The 24913-nt window shown below is 40.1% G+C and overlaps 1 protein-coding gene across 1 annotated transcript in view; it reads right to left on the bottom strand.

The window, feature by feature from the left end:
* Positions 1-3064: 3064 nt before the first annotated feature.
* LOC134527879 (proteasome adapter and scaffold protein ECM29) overlaps positions 3065-24913 on the bottom strand; it is a 157867-nt gene continuing 136018 nt past the window's right edge. Inside the window, exons 32-34 of the mRNA XM_063360870.1 lie at positions 23495-23677; positions 22956-23027; positions 3065-3424 (exon numbers count right to left, since the gene is read on the bottom strand). Coding sequence (XP_063216940.1) covers positions 3294-3424; positions 22956-23027; positions 23495-23677 — 386 coding nt within the window. The 3' untranslated portion in view covers positions 3065-3293. The remainder of the gene's footprint in view (positions 3425-22955; positions 23028-23494; positions 23678-24913) is intronic.

Raw genomic sequence — 24913 nt, 5'->3', positions numbered from 1 at the left:
AGTTTGATTGTTTTTCTGCAGCTCACGAATTTTCTTCTGGAATTAAAAGACTACAGCCATTCATTGACGCTGATGGGATCATCCGTGTAGGTGGACGCCTGCAGAATTCACATGTAGCCTATGGAATGAAACATCAAGTCCTGCTTCCCAAAAGAAGTTTTGTGACAGAAATGATTATTGACTACTATCATGTCTTACACCTTCATGCTGGCCCCAGTGCCACACATGATGTGAGTACTGGATAGTGGCAGGTAGAGGAGCCGTCAAGACTAGGATACACGCCTGTGTAAAATGTTACAGATTCAGAGCCACCAATGTGCAGTCATCCATGGGAAATCTTCCACCAAGTCGAGTGCAACAAACAAGACCATTTCTGCATGTGGGTGTTGACTATGGGGGGCCCTTTCCAAGTCAGGCTTTCGAATGGTCGAAACAGTCGTTCATCCAAGGCCTACCTGTGCTTATTCCTATGCTTAGCAACTAAGGCAGTACACTTGGAAGTTGTTTCATCATTGAGTACCACTGCCTACTTAAATGCCTTTTTCAGATTTGTGGCTAGGCGTGGACTCTGTAAGGCTGTTTTTTCAGATTGTGGAACAAACTTCATCGGGGCACGTCGCTACTTCAATGACCTTCAAAGGTACCTGAGGAACACCTCTAACTGGCATTGTGTGGCAGACACTCTGGCTACTCGTGGGATTCAGTGGAACCTCAATCCTCCATCTGCGCCACATTTTGGAGGCCTGTGGGAGGCAAGCATCAAGTCTGCGAAGTACCATCTCAAGAGAGTTTTTGGCCAGCAGATACTCACGTTTGAAGAGCTGTCGACTTTGTTCACTCAAATTGAAGCTGTCCTCAATTCACATCCACACTGTGCCATTTCATCAGACCCAAATGACGTGGAGGCCCTTATGCCAGCACATTTCCTTGTTGGCACTTCTCTGACATCTCCTCCAGCTGCAGACCTCACGGAAATTCAGACCAACAGATTAGACAGATGGCAGCTGGTACAGAGTGCATCACAGCACTTCTGGCAGCGGTGGCACAAGGAATATTTGCACACTCTACAACCACGTGGCAAGTGGACCAAAAGCGAAGGTGACCTGCAGGTTGGTGACCTTGTCCTCATCAAAGAAGACCACCTTCCACCCCTGCAGTGGCAACTCGGCCGCGTCGCAACCCTACATCCTGGTCAGGATGGTGTGTCAAGAGTAGCTACCATCAAACAGCAGCATCGAGTGGTGAAGCGGCCAGTGATAAAATTGTGTCGGTTGCCAGTCAACTAAGAACCAGTGTGGTGAAACATAAAAAATGTTATTTTTGGTGGGCGGTATGTTTGGGCGTAGTGCTAGAATGTGTGGTGGTTTGAATATTTGAATTTGGCGCCATCGATCTTGAGTGCGCCACTGTGGTGCCGTCGTGTTCAGCAGTGCCATCTGTAAATAGTTTCGTTAGTCTTTTACCGTTTCTCCGCGTTGCTGGGCGTCATGCAGCTAAACTATTAGTTTCAATTCAGTTTTGTGAACACACATCAACACAATTTTTTTGTTCTGAACAAAACTTTTTATTTCATCTTTCTTCTCAGCATTCAGTTTGGGAAGATATGTTTCTCTCAAAGTATTAGCAACTGGAAGATCGCCAGAGCCTGCAATCAATATTAGCACATGATAAGCAAGACTATAAATTTTAAGTCTAGAAATGTGATCAAAAAAATCTGCTAGATTAGTGGCTCCTATTTGAGGTTAGGCCTAGATTCAACAGCTTACACAATGAAAAACAAAATATTTCTCTCAGCAGAAAATATGTAAGTAGTGTTATTTTATGCTAAACTCAGCTTGAACATATTTTTCTAACCATTTCCTCATGCAAGGGAATGTTTGATGCTACCATCATTTCGACAAAATCATACACAAATTCATGTTTGTGTTTCAGCAAACTGGTTACGTTTTGAAGTGATTCGCTGATAGAAACTTGTTTGGAATACGATACAGATTCACGACTTATTTCTTTTTGGTGTTTTTCATTAGACACGTGTTTTGTGCACGTATCTTTGCGCACCCAGTCCACGTGCACGTTACAAAACCTACACATCATTATTTCATCTTTTAAATCAAAAATGTAAAATCTGTCTCTTTTAAACTCCCTTTCACGATTCTTTATAGAAATAATCTTCGGCATTTTCTGGCTTCAAGCAACGCACAATTATACTAACATTAGTTAGCCTCTCACTCCAAGAATCACCTGATTGTATTGATAGGAACTTAATACTACATGATTAAAAAAAAAATTACGTTGTTAAAGTTACTATACTAGTCAGTGACGTCCCGTAAAAGTTACTGTGAGAGCTATTTTAAACGCACTATTATATCATAAACTAAATCTTACCAATAAATAACTGTTACATAAACAAAAATGGCTCATAAATTACCGGTAATTACATAAACAGTAATTTACAGTAGGTACATGATTACATCCTGCCACATTTTTGTGCACTAACTTGATCACTGCAGTTTTACTAGATTTTTAGTGTTTGTTTCATAATTCTCGCACACGCGCTATACTTGTATATGGTACGAGATCTTTATACTAAGTAGTACCAGAAATGCACACCAAATTTTTCGCAGTAAAACAAAGCGAAGCGGAGAGATTATCACAGGTACGGAAATAAACAAATATGTACTGTATTTCCCCACAACAATTAAAAACGGAAGTAGCATTATTTTGAGTAGTAATAACAGTAGAAGTTGTGCTGCGACAGCTCGTTAAAAGTAAACACCATATAGGTTCCCAGGTAGGCGGGCCCTTTAGAAAACCTCATCAATAGTGACAATAGTCAAATACAGTCAAACTGTCACTCAAAGTTCTTCAAGGGAACATATAGCGATATACTTGTGATTACTGTATGGTTGAATGAACCACCAGCAATGTACTGATTGCCAAATTTCCAACCTACACTGGTGCAGTCATGAATCACAAATCTATGCAAAGTAGAATCTCCCATCTCCAAAGCTGATGCTTTCTGACAGTGGTCCACAAAACCTTAATGCAATAAAAAATGTTGAGATTTTATTTTAAATAAAGAAGATACATTTATTAATAAACTAAAATATTCGCAAATACAGTACATTAAATTGTTAATGTAATATATAAATAAATGTTGGTGACCACCAATTGATATGGTGGTCCCAAAAGTGCACAGCACAGTTCTCAGGAAATGGGTGGCTACAGTTGGCTGCAACTGTAACTCCTGATGTGGTTCAGTCTGTGAAGTTGTGTCGAGCAGGTTGGCAGGACTAACGCCGCAGGAGTGGGCGGATGTCGAACAGGCGCGTCTTCACCTCGGGGCTGGGGTCCTTGCCCACCTCATCAAGGACTTGTTGCAAGGTATCTGCCAGCGCATGCAGCTCCGCCATCCGGCCTGCATCTGCACAACAACAGCTATCACACATCCTGCCTACAGCTCACAGACAGTAACGACCTCTGATATCATACATGTGAACATGTACAAGCATGTAGAAGCAATACCTGTAATCTAATATTGTGCAACAAAAGGCTTTGTCATCTGCCACATTAGATTATTTAACTTTAATAGTCTGTGGGAACACCAATAATTTTTCATAACACTTAAGAATTATTGCAAAAAAGTCAGTTAATGACAACAGAAAAAAAGGAAACTGCTTTTCAAGTTGTTCTTAAATACCATACATTTGCATGGAGTCTAGTGTTGGATTTATTCTGTTTCTGTAATATGCTGATTTCATTGATCCCAATGGTATTTAAGTATTTGGAAACTAATGGTTTTGGAATCAAAGCTGGTCAATTCTTCCCCTGAATCAACATATTGAAATTTACGACCTATTTGACATTGTGATTAGTCCTGACTGGGTGCCACAATTTTTCACCCTGCTTTGTGTTTGATGTTGAACCATACAGGGTAAAAACACCTGTAAATTACAACACACAAATACAATTAATTACATGAGTAGGGATTCCAGAAAAATTGTAAATAAAATTGACCAAAAGTTGTGCAAAAAAAATTGGTGTAAAATTTATAAAATTTGGAATCAAATTTTCATTTTTTACCTTTTACTCCCTTACAAACTTGTCTTCTGTACCACATAAATTGAATCTTAATTTTTTTTGGTAATTCTGGAAAGAAAGAAAGAAAGAAAGAAAAAAAAAACTCTTTCCCGTAAAAAAATTTGTAAAATTAATTTTTTTTTACTTCCTGAAATTTTTTCCAACCTTTCTCTAGAGAGCATTTTGATACTTAATTAGTTAACCGTTATAATGAGTGGTTAGGTTAACCTAAAAGTACAGTAAAATTGTGTGAACCGTTGATTAGGTTGCTAGATAAGAAATAATGTGAAGCGGTGTAAATATTTGGTTAGGTTAGCTACACTAAAAAATACCATAAAATGGTAAGGATGGTGTACACAAACGTGTACTTGAGGAAATTAAGATTTTCTTTTTAAATTACTCGTGAACGCTATCTCAGGAATTAACAATAGGGCGCCAGAGGTAATCAACAGGTAACAACAAAATAACATTATCAATAATTATTTTTATTGCATTAACCATAGTATGAGAAACCTCGTGCCATGGAATTAACAAACAAATATTAAATACAGTCTATGGGATGTCATAGATAACCTGACTCTTGAATAAAATAAAATAAATTAAGTTCCTGAAATTGTTCACAAAGTAAAAAAGTTTTGGGGTTGCTCCGGCTTGCTCGAGCATGAAACTCCTAACTTCCGGACCACTGAACTTGTGTGAGTAAATTGTGCAATTTTAAGTATTTTTGCCGATAATTGCCGAAGGTCAATATCCAATTAATATGATGATTATCCAAAGTTTATACTAATACAGTTCGCATACGTTGACGGTAAAAATTACGTCAGCGTTCTAATATAACGATGATGCAGACCATACCTTAACTCTGGACGATTAAGGTCGTTCGGAAAATACATCGTCACTCACGTGAATTGAATGCAATTCTTCTGCATTCAATTACAGGGCGTTGCTTACTATTGCCCTGTATTTTGACGTATTTTTCAGACCAATAACGCCGAAATTAGCCTCGCCACGTACAAAATATTCCCCGAGGGAATACACTTCAACACGCACTAAATGGCGTCATTTTCCACTCTTTTTTTCTTCTCTCTTGCCGAAATTAAATTGTTACTTGAAAAGGGCCAACCACGGCCGCGACACGTTAGCGTCCTTTTTAACTAAGCCAATGAAATGTCATTATTACACAAGCATAGGCTCGTTGAAGCTGTTCCAAACGCCGCGCGATTATTTATACCAGCAGTTGTCATGACGACGCAGCACGAGCTGCGAGCGCCGCCATGCGTGAAACAAAACAAAACACTGCCGAAAGTCCGGAAAGCGGTATTAACCTCGAACGTAAAACAATAACAAACAGTTTCAGTTAGTCTGATAATACCGTAGTATTACAGTGCCGCTCCCGATATAAATTTATATTTCACTGTCCAAAAAGTTAAATTCAATTTAGATCGTTAAAATAAATAACTGGAACTGGTTACTTCACAAGTTGGCAACATTGCGATGAAGGTTGAAAAACGTTATTCTCTTGCCAACCGACACTACACTTCGTAGGCTGGACAGTCGCACTGTTGTTTGTAAACATGATCTGTCTACATGCTGTGGAGTATCAGTTACCTGATTGGGCGAAGCAAGGATGTAGAAGAAGGCTCACCAATCTCCATTCATGGTAAGTAACAGCTGAGCAGAGAGGTCGACTGCGGTGTAAACCACAGTGCTGGGATGGTGGTTCAGCCAACAATACACTGTTGTAGGCGATCGACGTCGTGAAGACTGCTGGACCAGTGTGCTGTTCATCGATGATTGCATCACCTGATGTCACTAATGACATCACGAGGGATGCTGTGGTGTCGTGCTGATGCGGACCCACCGGGTCTGCGGTGTGTTCGCTGGGGTCGTACCAACCGGTACGAGCTGCTGAGTCAAATGTCCAACATATGACTCTACATGTGCCTTGGACTACTGCTGCTGCTGCTGCTGCTGCTGCTGCTGCTGCTGCTGCTGCTGCTGCATCTACCGCTGCAGATGGTGTCGAAGGGGACAGCAACAAAACTCATTCAGTTCGTTGGTAATCAGAAGACACACACACGTTAATCACACGTCCGATAACAGTTCTTATCACTCGCGCGATATGACAATATAGCGTCCTGTGATCGTGCCTCATGCTATCATTAACCCCTCTTCTTCTCTTGCTCCCCTAATCTAATTTAAATTAAATGACTCGAGATTCCTCAAACTCATAAACTTAATAATTCATAACAACTTAATAATAAATATAAACCTTAATTGAACACATAATAACTGTGTTAAATAAATATGTAATGCATAAATAAACAGTATTTGCAACAATAGTCTTGCATAGTACTTTGCAATAACAACATGTTCTTTGTTTACCTTTGTTGTAGGTGATTGATTAAATAATATATTTTATAGATTTACTATTTATGGATATTATCAACATAATACCATCACCTAGTAAATAATCACCTTCAATTTCTTAATTGAGATTTGCCAATAATATTGGACTTTCAATAACATATTATATCTGCTTTTCATATATGCATATGATAATATTTCCATTCATTACATGTTACACAATATCTAACCTTATTTACAAGAAAAGACATTATATGCTACTCAGCTATGAAGTAATGACAATAACTTCAAGATAAATATCCTTGATTGAGTGCTAATGTATAGTGTCTGTGTTTTAAAGCTGTTCATTAAAGACAATCTTTAAAATTCTTTCTCTTTAATTTTTTTTTCTTCTCAATATAAAGTGGAGTGTTTTCACATCCTATTAATAAGAGTGTGGATGAAGTTGATATCCACTTATCGTTTCGGGTGTCCTGTGGGAACCCAATTAGAGTGCATTCTTAACTACGAGACGACGAAGAAGCATAGGTAGGGGCAAGGCAGTAGCCTGGATCAAACTGTAAGTACTCATACCAACAAGTGTATTCATTTAGTAGGACATTGTCAACTAATCTTTAGGCCATTATATATATATGTAGTATTTAGTTGTGTGCTGCCGTATTTATTGTAAACATGTCACATAGTACAGTGAAACCTCTATTTAACAAATCTCAAGGGACAAAAATTTGTTGTGTTTGTTGTAAAGGGGTTTGTTAAATGGAGGTTTCGCACGATATATTTCTAGTCATCATAAAGCTTTACATAAATGGCTAGAACTGTCTTTCTGACTGTTTAATACGATATGAGGAATTAAACATGAAAAAGTACATAGAATACACTTGTTTAATGGCCAACCATTTGATGCTTGGAAATTATCAATTCCCATCTCCAGTGCTTCCTGGCATGCCTTTTCTTGTAAAATCGGCCCGGAGACATTGATGTTGATGCCCTAGCCTCCATTAGCCAGTCTAAAAGTATCTTGTCCAGATCATCATTTTTACATACTTTCACACGTTTTCGATTTCTCCCTACCAGAGAAGCGTTGTTTTCGTTATGTTCCCGGTTGGATAATATGGTCGAAAGTGTAGACGCCGGGATGTTGAAACGTTTAGCTATATCACTTTTTTTTCCCACATTTATCAACTGCATTTAAAATTTCTAATTTTATTTTAACGTCAATCTGTCGCCGCTTTTTAGGATTAGAATTCATTTTACAGTAGTAACGTAATGATTTCCGTAACTACGTGTGGAAATAAATAAACAACAGTGAAAGCTGAAAAAACGGAAATCTAACTATACCATAGCAAATATTGTAATAGGATAATATGGGAAACAGACAAAAAAAATGCGAGACATGTTGTTCAGCGAACCTGGCGGCGTGGACTGAACCTACGCTTTGGAAACGGCGGTAAAAGGCATTGAAGTGTGTTTGGTGCGATAAGATGATGGTTCTATTTGCGAATAAATAAACACATTATTATGTGAACAGTAATTCAGAATGGCCGGAAATATTTGTGCGGTGTTTGGCTGCAAAAATTACAACGTTACTAACCGCTGAAAGTCTTTTTTCAGATTTCCAGCGGACCGAACGCATTAAGTAGCTGTATCCGAATACTGGCCTAATGGATCCCTTAGCTAAGGGATCCACTAAAAGTGCATCGTAGTGGACGCGGCCATCTTTGTGTTGAATCCGAATTCTCACAAGGGATGCCGATGCATCCCTTCACGCATCCACTAATTCGAGATTTCTGGGGATGCGAGTGTCGCATCCACTAACGCGTCCCTACATCCATTAGCTTCGGAATTGGGTTTTATTTTGTTTGTGTATAATATTACTTCAGATTTTCAGCAAAACATTTGTTTAAAACATTATAAGCGAAAGTGATAACTTAAACAGAGACAAATGAAGACGTTAATAAATATAATAAAAATACGAATTTAAACTTAAATGATAATTCAAAACTCATAAGTATTTTTAAAGTTTACAATTTATAAAATGTATTTTATTTGGATCGCTAACATATATAACATACACGTTACATTATTTTTTAATTGGTAGGTATTTATTATTTACGTTTTGCTGAATATTCGTAGATATCCCTACACAAAATGGCTGCGTGAACATTAGTACGACTGACAGTTAACAGGTGGTGCTAGTAGTAAAAGTATTCGGATACTATCCATCCATTAGAAATGCGTCCTCTACATTGTGGCTGCATTTGCTAAGGGATGTAGGGATGTGTGTGCTAAGGACGCATCCCTATGTATTCGGATACAGCCAGTGTTTCGCGTTTCGCGCATTCACAATTTTAACCCCTTTGTTTTATATTTTTGTCTCTTATTATAAAGTAATTATTTATTATAATTCCTTACCATTCTTGTAACATGATTTGTTTGCAGCAGTTTCTTTCGGTTTAATTAAGGATTTTTATTTAAAATGCAGTCACATTTTCAGGTGAGAAATTAATTTCATACATACAATTTACTTCCGTTACTAAAACTAGTTGTTCTTGTTTCCTTAAAAATAAAACAGCTGGAAAACCAATTAGATACTACATAGGCCTACTACTTGTTCAGTTATTTTGATAGATTATATTTTGCACAGAATTACATATCTATCTTTGACACATACCTTTAAATAAAGCCTGAGAACAGTTCTGTATGAATAATAGCATTAAATGTGTTTGAATTTCTAGTTTTGGTAAAAACAGCACTTATATTAACTGTGTAAACATGTTGCCTTTAATATGCACGTAAAATTGAATTACGCGGGGCTTTCTTCAGTCCACGCCGCTAGAATGCGCTGCAGTCTGATGTCTCGCGCTTCGCCAATGCTAATTGGCCGGAGTTTCCCATATTATCCTATTACAATATTTGACCATAGTTAAAAATATTTGCGTGTGCGCATCTATAGCCATATAAACGCAAAATATACTAGTTGTTCGTTTTGCCAGAGCGATGGCACGAGAGGTTTCCGCCACTAGCGCTAAATGTACCCGCCATTTTGAACAAAGTGTGGCATGTATACATGACGTGTGTTATCCATGATGCTTTGTTTATTTATTGTCTTCCGCGATGGTGCATATTATTTTAAGGTTATACGCACGTATTTTTAAGCAGTGAATGCAAAAAAAATTAGTGGATGTCTTGTAGGAGATGTTTATTTTTGCGTGTTTTTCAAAAGCGGCAGTTCGTTGTAAAGGGAATTTCACTATTTCGGAACAAATAAAATTCGGTATTTAGAGGTTAAAACAGCATTGATCATATGGCGGTTCGGCGGGACCAAAATTTTATTTCGTTGCATGGGGTTTTTCGTTAAATAGGATATTCGTTAATGGAGGTTTTACTGTATTTGTACACATCTTATGCCAAAATTTATTCAAACCTCATGTGTATATTCATTGCTAATATGGTCAAAATCGACTAATAGGGTGGTAATAACTGTGTCTCAACACAGTAACTGTACACACAGTACATAATATTCGGTATATCCCTCTAGGATAATGTACCGAACCAACGCTCAGGCAACACATAATGCTCCAAGCACAAAATATCAGTTGGAATAAAATCATCAACTGACGAACACCCTAATTCTTCGACAATAAATTACCATATCGAAGCAATGAGGTACCTATACACATGTATTATCTCTATCAACTTACGAGGATATATATATATATATATATATATATATATATATATATATATATATATATAATTTCATTAGCAACATAAACAATACAATGGTTTTTAGCATAACACAAGTAATAATGATACATTTCTGGTGTTCTAATCCACCACAGGTGTTTTGTAAGGCCTAAGTTGACTTAAGTTGTAATTTCCTACAATCTTCCCTGTATCAGGATCCTGAAGAGTGTAGCAGTTACATTTCTCTACAGCTACTATTTTGTAAGGACCTGAATACAATAAAAATAGCTTCTTCGCTAGATGAGCCCACTTGTTACTGGTTGGTGCTGTACGGCGTAGAACTAAGTCTCCTACAGTAAATTTACTGATCCTAGATGCTGGCTTCCTCTTCTTCCTAAGGTCGGCTTCTCTTGTTAATTTGTCTCGTACTAGTTCTTCTATTTCTTCTTCTATTCCTTCTCTGTTGTTAGCCCCTCCATGTCATGTCCAGGAGTGTCACTTCCGGGTATAAGGTTGGTTAATACATCCAACCTTATTGAGCATACTTATTTTGATGCTCCTCAATTACAGCTTGAGAGTAGCTGCAACTCGCAGTCTGCTGAGGCTGCGTGACTGTGCAGTTGGGCGGGATCGGCTGCTGCCGAGCAAAGTATCCACGCTGCATGGGGTACGATGTGGTTGGAGGATGATTGATTGTAGAAAAACTCGCTGGTGATTGACTCACAGGAGCGGTGTCTGCTACGGGGGAATGCAACATATGCTGTTGCATATTGTTGGGCGGCTGACGGTTTGAGTAACTCCTGTACTCCCACCTGGGTGGCCTTCCATTTTGATGTTCAGGACGGTACTGCCTTCCCCACCACTGGTTTTGGTTGTGGGTGTAGGGTTTCTTCGGCTGGCGGTTTCCTTGATGTTGAGGTTGGAATTCCCTCCTGGTCTTCCACTTTCCTGTCCAGTACGGTTTTGCAGGCTGCCATGACGTGCAGTGGACGTTGGCCTTGCCGCCGTCGTTACCACGCTGCCAGGGTGTGTAGAGTGGTGCTGCCTTCTGATGTGCTGGCTTGAGGTCTTTCTCCACCTCACTATTGTTGTTCCTGGACAGCCGCTCCAGCCGGTCGAAAGCGAGGACCTGTTCACGGAATTCGGTAATGTTGCTGAAGCTACGCCCTGTCAAATGTACTTGGTACTTGATGGGTAGCTGGGAGGTCACCATTGCCATGAACTCGATATCACCCATCTCTGGTTCGAGGTAGCGCGTCCTCTTGAACATTTGAGACAAGTGTGTCTCCAGAGTTCGGTTCTTCTTATTATCATACCGTTCGGTATGCAGACGTGCTCTCAGTGTGCCCTGTATTTTCACATTCCAAAACTGCTGTTTGAAATGTGTTTTGAAATCTTGGTAGGAAGTGATGGTACTTTGTAATACCTCCCACCAGTAATACGCATGATCTCTCAGTGCAGTTGCCATGCATTTCAGGCGTTCAGCATCACTTAGCCTGAACATGTCAGCGTATTCCTCGAAGCGTCAAAGGAATCTCATTGGATTCTCTCCTTCATGGGCAGAGAACCTAGGCATCAACTCTGACCATTGGCGTGCCGGGTGGTGCATCACTGCAACTGGATCCAATGTGATGTGTGTGTTAGCTGAGTTGGAGCGTGTGATTGGGATCTCAGGTTGCTCAACCTGCGGTGAATCACAGCTACTGAGGATTTCATTGGCATTGGTGTTCAGGGCTGGGGCCAATGCTACATGGTGACTGGAGGTGTGAGTAAGATTTTCTACCCTCAACTGCAACACCTTCTCTTGTAGCTTGCCTACTTGCTGCTCTATGTCAAGTGAAAACTCTGTTTGCCTTTTCACTAGCGTGTCCACCTGTTCCCTCATGTTTGTGGTGTGATTGATTACTACATTTTCAATCATGGTCTGGCATGTAGATTGAATGTGATCCAGACCACAGCTGTTCTGAGCCGCTTGCTCAGCTAATTGGTTTAGCCTGTCATTCAGCTGGCTGGTCTGGGTAGTCAACACTGTTGCTAACCTAGTTGTTGTATTACTACACTGTTGTTGCACCAGCTGCAACTGTGTCTCAGTGTAATTTTCGTGTTCTGCCAACCGTACAGAAATAGCAGCCACACAACTTTTGACTTCACCCATTTCCCTTTGAAGAGTGTTATTAATAGACTCCTTAGTGTCCCTGAGACCTTCCTCCAACCTAGCATTCTGTTCTTCTAGCCTAGTACTCTGTTCTTGTTGTTGTTTGTCCAATTGCTGTCTAAGACTCTCCTCCAACCTAGCACTAGTGCCCTGGAGACTCTCCTCCAGCTTAGCACTCTGTTCTCGTTGTTGTTCTTCTAACCTAGCACTTTGTTCTTGCTGTTGTTGGTGGTTAGATTTAACCTCTTGCCACATGCTTTGCAGCATAATGATCAAGCTGGCACTTGTTTCATGACCTATTGCAGCTGGCAATACAGGCAAAGGTGTGTGTGGAGTGGTTGTAGCTTGGGGTTGTGCCATTTCTACGCTAGCCGCTCCAGCATGTGTTACTGGGGTAACAAAGTCTGAATTATGTACGTGGCTAGGTGATGTGGGAACAGATACATCTACAGAGTGTGTAGACTCCACACTACTGTCCCTGGAGCTGTCCTGGCTGACACGTTTACTCCTTCCCCTAGTTTCCATATTTACTGTTATAATTTACAACACAAAAACACAATACAAATACACACACTATCGGCCCCACTGTTCGTGCGCCAGAAAAAAGAAAAATTATTTCTTCTCCCTTCTGTACACAAACGTGTACTTGAGGAAGTTAAGAATTTCTTTTTAAATTACTCGTGAACGCTATCTCAGGAATTAACAATAGGGCGCCAGAGGTAATCAACAGGTAACAACAAAATAACTTGATCAATAATTATTTTTATTGCATTAACCATAGTATGAGAAACCTCGAGCCATGGAATTAACAAACAAATATTAAATACAGTCTTTGGGATGTCATAGATAACCTGACTCTTGAATAAAATAAAATAAATTAAGTTCCTGAAATTGTTCACAAAGTAAAAAAGTTTTGGGGTTGCTCCGGCTTGCTCGAGCATGAAACTCCTAACTTCCGGACCACTGAACGTGTGTGAGTAAATTGTGCAATTTTAAGTATTTTTGCCGATAATTGCCGAAGGTCAATATCCAATTAATATGATGATTATCCAAAGTTTATACTAATACAGTTCGCATACGTTGACGGTAAAAATTACGTCAGCGTTCCAATATAACGATGATGCAGACCATACCTTAACTCTGGACGATTAAGGTCGTTCGGAAAATACATCGTCACTCACGTGAATTGAATGCAATTCTTCTGCATTCAATTACAGGGCGTCGCTTACTATTGCCCTGTATTTTGACGTATTTTTCAGACCAATAACGCCGAAATTAGCCTCGCCACGTACAAAATATTCCCCGAGGGAATACACTTCAACACGCACTAAATGGCGTCATTTTCCACTCTTTTTTTCTTCTCTCTTGCCGAAATTAAATTGTTACTTGAAAAGGGCCAACCACGGCCGCGACACGTTAGCGTCCTTTTTAACTAAGCCAATGAAATGTCATTATTACACAAGCATAGGCTCGTTGAAGCTGTTCCAAACGCCGCGCGATTATTTATATCAGCAGTTGTCATGACGACGCAGCACGAGCTGCGAGCGCCGCCATGCGTGAAACAAAACAAAACACTGCCGAAAGTCCGGGAAGCGGTATTAACCTCGAACGTAAAACAATAACAAACAGTTTCAGTTAGTCTGATAATACCGTAGTATTACAATGGTTGGTAGGTTAAATCACCTAGGTGCATATTAAATTGGTAATTCATTAAGATTTTACAGTATTTCTAACGTAGCTAACCAAACCTAAACAACCATCCACAATATTCTAAATGGAGCCACTTAACCTAATCAACAATCTACACTATTTTTAAGAATTTTCAATTTAGTGCATTTTCATATCACAGTATTTGTAATATATATACCTTTCTTAACCACTAAGAAAAACTCATATATATATATTTTTAATTATCACAGCACCCTTTTAGAAAATTATTGGAAAACATGTCAGGGAATTAAAAAAAAGGGTTTTAATGATTTCCTTAGGCAAGTGGCTCTTCTTCAGAACTACAGATCAACTATACATTTGAGCATCTCTGAAACTTTAATGAAAAACAATTAAAAACTAAAATAACGTAATGTTAAATCATATAGACAACATGGTAGGTACTAAATAAAACAGTACACCATTTCCTGTCATTTAGCATAAGCAGGGCAGAACCTACACTAAATGTACACTTGTAAATGTTGTAATAACAACTTAAGTAAATATAATCAAAGGGCCTAAACTAAAAAAATTATGAAAACATTTGATGTAAACAAACGAGAAGATAGGTTATTTACATATTTTAGGTCTCACGTAAAGTAATTTAAGAAAAGTTACGTACAACCAACAAACAAAGCCAACCCTCTTTTGCACTTTATACCAAAGATATAAAAATCCAAGATGTTTTACTTTGTGTTATATGCACAATACAAAGGGCAAAGTATTGGGTTTGAGGCTGTTTTGATGTATAAACTCAACAACATCTATTGCCGGATAATGTATTTTATTTTCACCACAACTAAATACAAACCACTAACACACACCGCCATCTTGCTAGACTCCTTGTTTTTTTTACCCACAATGCCAAGCACTACAAACAAGTAAACATGATGAAAAGAGAAAAGAGAAAATTGTCTATGGCCAGTAAATATTCACACAGGCGTGAACATACCGCCCACCGAAAAAAAATGACTTTTTTTTTTTCCATACTTAACATACATAACCTTGATACTAAAACACAAAACGAATAGATCAAACATCACAAAAGCTCCTGATTATGTCCATAAGTTTAGGATATTGGTAAAGGGCAGATTTTTGTCACAGGTCTCACAATTTCACCAGTAGAGGTTCTCAGTGTGACAACTCTTACAACACCATCTCTACCTGGGTGAGTTTTGATAACTCTGGCAGTTCTCCATTTCAAGGGTGGCAAGTTAGATTCCTTCACTAACACTAATGCATTCTCCTCCACATTGGGTACTGCAGTATTCCACTTTGTCCTTTGATGGAGCGTGTGAAGATACTCGGTGCTCCAGCATTTCCAGATGCACTGCTTCAGTTTGGTGATGAGCTGCCATCTATCTAAACGATTCTCCAAAAGGTGGGATAGATCCTGTTCCGGTATGCCAACAAGAGGAGCACCAATCAAAAAATGTCCAGGAGTCAAAACATCAAATTCTGAGGGATCTGCTGACAAAGGGCACAATGGTCTTGAGTTTAAAATTCCTGAGATTTCAGTAAAGAGTGTGGTCAGTTCTTCAAATGTGAGTATTTGATTGCCATGTGCACCTTTGCCGACTTGACAGCTGCCTCCCATAGACCTCCAAACTGTGGGCCAGCGGGAGGATTGAAGTGCCACACAATGTTGAGGTCAGCTAGGTGATCTTGCAGCATCTGCCAGGCAGGTTCAGTAAACAAGGCTTGACGAATTTCTTTCATGTGTCTGTCGGCACCAATAAAGTTTGTACCTTGATCTGAATGTATGTCAGATGGTGTTCCTCTCAGAGATACAAATCTTTTTAGAAAAGCTAGAAATGCTTCTGTACATAGTGAGGACACAACCTCCAAGTGTGTTGCCTTACTTGACATACAAACAAACAAAGATAACTTTTACTGATTGGGGCTTTACGTGTTTTGGTGGTCTTAGAAGAAAAGGGTCCAGCAAAGTCCACACCAACCTTCAGAAAAGGACGCACTTGTGAGAATCTTACACTTGGGAGATTCCCCATTAGAGGTGCAGGAGACCTTGCAGTCAACCTGAAACATGTGATACACCGATGAATACAGTGCCGAATGAGATGTCGAGCACCCACAATCCAAAACTGCCTTTGAATGAGAGATTGAGTAGCTTGAGGTCCTGCATGGAGATATGTGATATGGTAAAAGGTTACAATAAGCTTTGAAAGATGACATTTTCCTGGAAGCAATACTGGGTGTTTGGTACTTTCAGGCAAACAAGCATATTGCAAACGTCCGCCCACCCTGACAATTCCGAGGGAGTCAAGAAATGGACACAAACTCCGCAAATTACTGGAACATTCACTGCGCTTCAGGAGTTTGATTTCTTTCATAAAATACTGATGATGTACTACATGGATCCAAAACATCAGTGCAGACTGCATCTCCTCACACTTCAATATCTTAGAATCACAATGCGGGAGTTTTGAGAACACACTTTTGGCTCTGAGTATCCATGCTGTTACTCGCTTAAGTTTTGAAAATGATTAAAATGTTTCCAACAATTTCACCAATTCATTTTGTCGGTCCTCTTGCACTGCAAGGGCCTGACTTTGCACCGGCTTGCATTCTGGAAGCTCTAGGAAAGGTGATACCTCAAATTTGTTTACAGGCCATTCTGTGTCTGATTCTACCAACCAATCTGGACCATGAAACCACAAAGAACTCTCAATCAATTGATCAGGATAAACACCTCGGGATGCTAAGTCAGCTGGGTTGCACACTGAGGGAACATAGCGCCAAATTCCTGGGGGTGTGATAGCTTGAATCTCGGACATACGGTTTGCTACAAAAGCCTTAAACTTGTGAGGAGATGATTTAAGCCATGACAACACAGTAGTTGAATCTGACCACATGTACATAGTAAAATTGTCCAATCTGCTCTCAAACAATGTGTTCACATATATCCACAATTTAGCAAGCAGCATAGCACCCAATAACTCAAGTCTGGGGATGGACAATGTCTTTAGCGGTGCCACCTTTGACTTGGCGATTACTAGATGGGTTGAGACCATACCAGTATTGTCCACAAGTCTTACATAAATCACTGCAGCATATGCCTTTTCAGAGGCATCACAAAATCCGTGAAACTGAATGGAGCAGGCATCCAGAAAATGGATATATTGTGGAATCCTTACATTAGTAAGGGAAGACAATGATGTTCTGAAGTGTAACCATTGTTGAGCAACCTCTGCAGTGACTGGCTGATCCCATTCTAATCCCAGTGTCCAAAGAGTCTGGAGCAATATTTTAACCCAAACTATAACTGGGGACACCCATCCACATGGATCAAACAACCTAGCAATGGTGGAGAGAATTCCTCGTTTTGTGACAGATAGATGGGGTACATTGATGTGGTACATAAACTCGTCAGTGATGGGACACCAATGAATGCCCAGAACCTTAACTGCTGGACTTGTGTCTTGATCAAAGCTTCTGAGAGTATCGCAATGTGCTACAGGCAGATCCTCCAACACACTGGAATTGTTGGATGACCATTTACGTAACTCAAATCCTCCTTGAGCTAACAAGTCCACGAGTTCACACTTAAGTTGCACTGCCTCTTCTACAGAATTTGCTCCTGTTACAATGTCATCTACAAACACATCTCTTAACAATGTTTTTGATGCCTAAGGATATTTCTGGGCTTCGTCCAAGGCCAATTGCTGCAAGGTTCTCAAAGCTTGGTAAGGAGAAGATGCTAAACCATATGTGACAGTCTTCAGTTGATAAACATGGACACTTTCTTCGGGAGACGGTCGACATAGAATGCACTGGTATTTCCAGTCATCAGGGTGGATTTGAATCTGTCGATACATCTTACAGATGTCTGCAGTGAAAACAACAGGCCTAGTTCGAAAGTTCAAAAGAATATCACCAATGTTTTTATGAAGTTTTGGACCAGTAAGGAGCAAATCATTCAATGAGATGCCTTTAGAAGTTGCTGCTGACCCATCAAACACCACACGAAATTTTGTGGTAGAACTTGATTCCTTGAGTACAGCATGATGAGGAATGACATAGGCTATTTCATCATCTTGACCCTGAATATGCTGAATGCTTGTCACGCGGGTCATGTGGCCTAAACATTCATATTCTTTGAGGAACTGGCTATATTCCCTCGCAAGATCAGGTGACTTCTTCAACCTACACTCTAGGCGCTCAAATCTTGATAAAGCAGAGTGCAAAGAATGACCCATGTCCTTCACCTCCTGATTGAATGGTGAACGAAGTATGTATCGCCCTTCAGCACTGCGTTCATGTGTTGCAAGGAAGTGGTCTTCACATTTCTTGTCATCATCTGATATAAGGTCGACTGATGGCACTTCTTCAATTTCCCAAAACTTCTGTAATTGTACATCCAGGTTAGGTGTTCTTATCAGGCATGACACAGGTGGGTTCACATGTGTTTCACACTTGGCCTTACCACTTACAACCCAACCAAACAGAGAGTGAAAAGCATTAGGCTCCCGAGGTAATTTAGCTCCAGTCAGCACTTCACTGACAATATCAGCTGAAAGGAGCATGTCAACAGGCCCAGGTTTGTCGAATGATGGATCTGCTAATTTTAAACCCTTGAGGTGAGTAACTGAGCCTTGTGAGATTCTTGAACTAGGCATGGAATGTGTTATTTCAGATAGAATTGTGCCCTTTACATTAAAATTAATATGTTGAGAATCCACTGGTTTTATTGAACAATGGACAATGCCTCTGGCCCCTGGCACAGGAGTCTGACCAACACCAGCAATTTCGACATTCTGACGATGACGTTTCAATCCCAACCGCTGTACACAATCTTCAGTCAAAAATGTAGTTTGTGAAGCACCATCTAGCAAGGCTCTTACCACTTGAAACTGTCCACTTCCATCTCTCACATGCACAAGAGCAGTGGTTAATAAAATGGTAGTTGATTGATCCTGATTATCACCTGACAGATGTAGCGATTGTAATTTATTTACAAATGGTTCATAAGCTGGAGTATCATTTGTATCATTTTGAGTACTCTCTGGCTGAGTTGGGTGATTGTTGTGGTTGAAGTGCAAAACTGAATGGTGTCTCTTTTGACAATGATTGCATGAAAATTTTGATAAACATCTCTGAGCACAATGATGTTTTTTCAAACAATTAAAACACATATTTTGCTCCTTCACAAACTGCATCCTCTCATCAATGTTCGTGACAAAAAATGTTCACACTTACTAAGTGAATGATTTTCGTTACAAAATGCACAGCACAGAACATTTCCAACTGCTACGAGGGCAGTGCTTCGGCCACTGGTTGGTCTAAAGGGTGGTTTCACACTAAATGTTGCAGTCCTGTTGTAGCTACGACCAACTGTAGAGGTTTTAGTCTCATGATTCCCTTGAACACTAAGTAGTTTAACATTTTCATTCGCCACAGCACGACGCTCGAAGAATGCAAGGAGATAGTCACAAGTGGGCAAATCTTGCTCCACAGCTATTTGAAATGATTCACGTAAATTTGAGTCTAGTTTCTCAAGAAGAATATTCAGTAGGAGAAAGCTCCACTCAGACACTGGAAAATTATCAGCCCTTAATGCATTCAAATTCTCTTGCACCACACTAACAAAGCGGGATAATGAGTCTGGTGGGTTAGAATGCACAGATGGAAGATGAAGTATCTTCTGAACATGAATGGTAGCAGCAATGCGTAGATTCTGGTATTTCTTTATCAGCAATGACCAAATGACTTCGTAACTTTCGTTGGTGAGGGGCAAATTACTTACCAGCTCTCTTGGCTCATCTTTCAGGCATCCAATAAGATAATGCAGTTTCTGCACGTTGCTGAGTGACACATCTTGATGCACAATGGATTTAAAAAGCTCAGAAAAGGATGCCCATTCTGCCCTGCTTCCTGAAAACACCGGCAAAGGAAGTGGAGGCAGGACTGCACGTGAGAATGTTGCACGAGAGGTTAGGTCTGCCGCTCTAACTGTACACCGATTATGTTCAATACGAAGCTGCCTAAATAACCTTTCGAACGTCACAAATACTGTCCCCAATTCATCAACTGTTCGTACTTCTGGTTTCGGCGGTACTGCACACAAAGCAAAGTAGTTAGCCAGCAATTCGTCTTTCTTTTCTGAGACTTCTTCAAACGCAATTGCAAATTCTTCAAAAAGATCTGGATTGTTGGCTGTTTCCTTTAAAATTGCACTAACGTCGTTTACTTTGTCCATAACATAGTCAAAAATGATGAGCTGTAACTCGGTTGTTGAAGCCGCCATGACACCAATAGCACACACGCACGAGGTAGTTATTTGAATATGCTTCTCTTTAAATCACACGGAATTTTTTTTTAAAACTGGTTGCTCATATCTTTTATCCGGCCCGGAGGACCAAATTATGTTTTGATGTATAAACTCAACATCTATTGCCGGAATATGTATTTTATTTTCACCACAACTAAATACAAACCACTAACACACACCACCATCTTGCTAGACTCCTTGTTTTTTTTACCCACAATGCCAAGCACTACAAACAAGTCAACATGATGAAAAGAGAAAAGAGAAAATTGTCTATGGCCAGTAAATATTCACACAGGCGTGAACAGAGGCGTTTATAAATTTACAGACTAGAGCTGTAATAAAAAAAAATACATTAGAGAGAATTGTTATTGAAATTTGTTTCCTGTGTTACAAAGCTGACATACTGCATGATGTTATTCAGAAATGGCACTGGTCAACTCGTGGAAACTGCTATATTTCGCACGAAACTTAATTTTTCCACAAAAATGTTAAAATTTCAAGAAAAACTATTTTATATATATATATACAGTAAACTCTCGATTATCCGTGTTAATTGGGACCTTCCGATGCCCGGATAATTGAATGCCCATAAGAAAACCCGGATAATCCGTTTCACCACTTAAAAATGGTGTATTTACTGGCAAAAGAGTGTCTCTTCAGTAGAACTCTACGAGTACAAGCAAAGGCTTTGTATACCGTGTCCCAGCTTATTGGACCGTAAACAATACTGGCACTGTGTTGCCGCCAGCCTTCTCCTGTCCCCTTTATTGCTACGGGAGGGAGAGCGCGGCAGTCCCAACTCAGCATCTCCCTCCACCCTTTTAACGACCTATTATCCGGGGGTCACTACAAAATAAGTGTCTGAACCACAGCACAATATTATACACCTTTTTTTTCCCCCTTCCAGCTATTGCATTATATTTTTCTACCTCGCGCGGCAAGATATTGTTTCTTGTTAATTCCGCCTATTAAAATTAGGATGCACTTTGCAGTCGTCATAACTACGAGTATGGGATACTACGAGACCTTCGAAGTTACGAGAGTTTTGAAATGCACCGTCAGTTTGACTACGTAAATAGTAATCCTAAACTAATCTGGTTATTACGAATGATTCCTTGTTGGCTCTTTCGTAAGAAAGAGTGATTTAAATGGCATCTTCAAACAAGGAAAAATACCGTTAGTTGGAAGGAAAAAAAGGTTCATGCAGTAAACAAAGGCTGCAAAGCGAGAGGGGGCCGTGGCTATGCTGGCGCCGGGGCTGTTGTTGGGTGGGGGTTTTTGGGAGAGGAAGGGGTGTCTGGTGGAGAACAACATACTCCCTTTCTCTCTCTGTCTCTCTCTCTGTCTCTCTCTCTCACTCTGTATTTTCAAGAAGCCCTCCCCCTCCCATTGTGTTACTGGCTGCTTCGGCCGGTAGAGGGGAAATTCCTAAACCACCCCCTGTGTGTACGTGTGTATGAGAGCCTTGTTCCTTTTGTGCGTGTGTGAGACCTCGTTGTGTGCGTGGGTAGATGTTTTCATGCTTTTACGTTTAGAAGGCCCTGCCACACTGTCTGATCTACTAGCAAACTGCAAAAGTTTTTCTTCACTTTTATTAATGTCTCGCACGGTTTGGATTACAATTTCATATTCCTATGCTGATTTCGCGGCAGTTTCTCCTTTTCTTAACCTGTCCACAACTTCTAACTTCTCTGCTATTGTCAGCACTTTACGGTTCCTTTTACCAGACATGATTACAAAAACAAATGTGCCTGGGAGAACTGATGTAAATAACTGCGTGAAAAATGCCTCTTCCAGCCGTCAGGAGTGTGGGAAGGTAAAAGAGGTTGAGGGACTTTTTTTTTTTGCGTGGCGGTGCGCTTTGAAAAGAACGCTTGAAAAGAAAATGAAAAGGGGGGGGGGGGGGGGGGGGGGGAGAGAGAGTTGAGCCGGAAGCAGCAGTCAAGGCATTCCTTTTTGGTTTAAAATGTGACAAATTGACGGATGAAGGTGGCGGGGGAACGGAAGGAGGGTCTGAAGGGTCAGCAGTAAAAAAAAAAAAAAAGCGCTGCGCAGTCGCGGCGTAGCTACACCCGTCATTTTTTTTACAACTTCATAAAAAAATCAAGCACGGATAACCCGAAAACCGGATAATCCAGGCCCGGATAATCGAGAGTTTACTGTATATATATAAAAACAAACCCAGTGTATTTTGTTGTTTTATGCGAATTTCAAGGTTCACCATTTTTCGGGGTCCCTACATGTGTTAAGGCCAGCATAAAGTAGACTGAAAACATGCCAATCAGTGAAACGTACTCCTTGTAAAGAGACAAATATTATATTGGTCAAACAAATCTTATGCTGGCTATCGACATGGCTTATCTTCACATATGGCTCTTGCCAGTGAAATTATAGCAGCAAAAAGTTAATTAATACTGCTTACTCAAATACCACTGAATTTAGAACGGCTTAAAAATGTGAGGAAGTTTCCTGTTAAGATTTGAAATAATGACTTCTACTAATGATTTTTGCAATGAAGAACCTTCACATTTTAAATATTTGTATCAGGTAACGAAACGTAGAGCATAAAGTGATGAATGACTGATGAATATTATACATGTATAGGATAATGAACTTGAAGGAGCCAGTTGCAAGTTTGCAACACACAAGGGCGTTACCACACATGATTACCTGTCAGCTTCTTGGCCAATAGGAACAGCACATTCAGCGCCTCCTTCCTCAGGCGGGTGTGCCGCCCCACGCCTGCAATACGCCCACGCCACATGTCACCACAGCTGCCTCAGCCTCATGAGCAACCAACTACATATTAACCATTGTTCTGACAGAACAAATTTAAAAATTATATTGTGGTTTCAATCTGATCCATATATAGTAACTACTTGAAATAAAATGAGTTTACTGATATTTTTCTTGATTTGAAAAACAAAAGGCATTAAAATTTTACATGAGTCCACAGGTCATAAGTTCATTCATTATTTTTTTACCTTTTTGAGTGTTCAAATCTCACAGAAATAGTTTCTGAACCGAAGGAACAATTGGGTTACGACAATTCAATATATTTTTTTGCAGGCATTATGACGAGTTTCTACTAGTGCGCTGAGCTCAGAAAAACAGGAGAAAAAAAAATCACTTGTTGGTTCAAAAGAAGACATTACCGGAGTAATACCGTCTCCGCACTGGCGGCACAATGGCGAGAGCAGTGCACTCACCGAGGGCATAGCGCAGGGCCTGTGCAAGCTGGTCCAGTGTGCCGTGCAGCGCTGTGTGGTCCTCCGGCAGCACCAGGCGCGACACGAAGCAGTGCAGGGCCGCTACCACTGCCACCTGCACGGGGCGCGAGCTGCCCTCCAGCTGCGCGCAGCACTGCTGCAGCAGCCGCTCCCTGTGTCGCGCTGCACACCACACACACCCCCCTCACGCTTCCCTGGCCTTGCAAGTGGTTACACACCTAGAGACTCAAAAAAACATCAGAAACCAACAGAATACCATGAAGACTAATTACGTATGAGATACACATTTATCCATGTATGGGTTGCACATTTAACACAGAATTTTAGTTTTAAAAAAATGTAGCGTGACCCCTATGAGAGTTTTTCACTTAGGATGAAAAAACTAAATTTTAATGTTGCAGTGTGTGTTTGTGCCTAATAATCTCTCCTGGGTTAGTTTTTAACAAATATAATATCAAAAAAGTAAAAATTGTTTAGTTAAAATATCTCAGTAGTGCGTGTAAAGCACCGTGAATGGCACCTTTGTGCTATACATGCCACCTGCCAGCCAGCCAGGCCAGCGCCGGTAAGTGACACGACTGCTGCTTTAGCGTTCCGCTGGAGGAGGGGAAAATATACCAGCCAGAGTTTGTGTGTGTGCATTCTGTGAGTGCGTGTGGCCATATAGCAGTGCTGATGGTTCTCCTTCCCTCGCATTGTTGTAAATGTTCGTAAATTAGCACAACTTCACTTGTCTATAGACAAGTTTTTATGAAGCAACTGTGCCCCAACATTGCTTTTGCATGATATTTCCCACGCTTTTAACTGCAACATTCCGTGACAAAGCTGCAGTCATTATTGGTGCTTGGAAATGCGAATTTTATATTACTTCAACCCCCTGAACAAGTTTCTCGCTTGCTAGTTTTTATAGAAGGAAACTGACAAAAATATGTTTGCAGATGTACTGGTCATTACGAGTCATAATCCGAACACCTTTCGTTTCCGAAACAATGCCACTGATGCAATTTGTTTTGCTGTCAAAATTTGTGCATTTTCCAGATAATGCAAATGAAAACCATGGTGACAGGATGGGGAAAAATGAGAAGTGTCATTGATCAAATGAACTAAAAATTTCTAGACATCTTCTTACCTGGCCAAATCATAGTTGTAGACGAAAGTCTTATGAAATTCAAAGGCATGTTACTCTTCGTAACATTCAACAAATTGTGAGATTTCAATAATGGATATTGTGTAAATCTGAAAACAAAGGGTGAATTTTCAGCTGGCACATCTGTAGTAACAGAACTAGTAAAATGTTTGAATGCTTCGGGTTACACACTGTTTGATGGAAATCTGTACACTTTTCCAGAGCTATTTTCAGAACTTCTGAAATTCAATCTCGAAACATGATGTTGGTAC

Source organism: Bacillus rossius, chromosome 1 (genome assembly GCF_032445375.1).
Source record: "Bacillus rossius redtenbacheri isolate Brsri chromosome 1, Brsri_v3, whole genome shotgun sequence".
Lineage (NCBI taxonomy): Eukaryota > Metazoa > Arthropoda > Insecta > Phasmatodea > Bacillidae > Bacillus > Bacillus rossius.
This window is presented reverse-complemented; position numbering and strand designations above follow the sequence as displayed.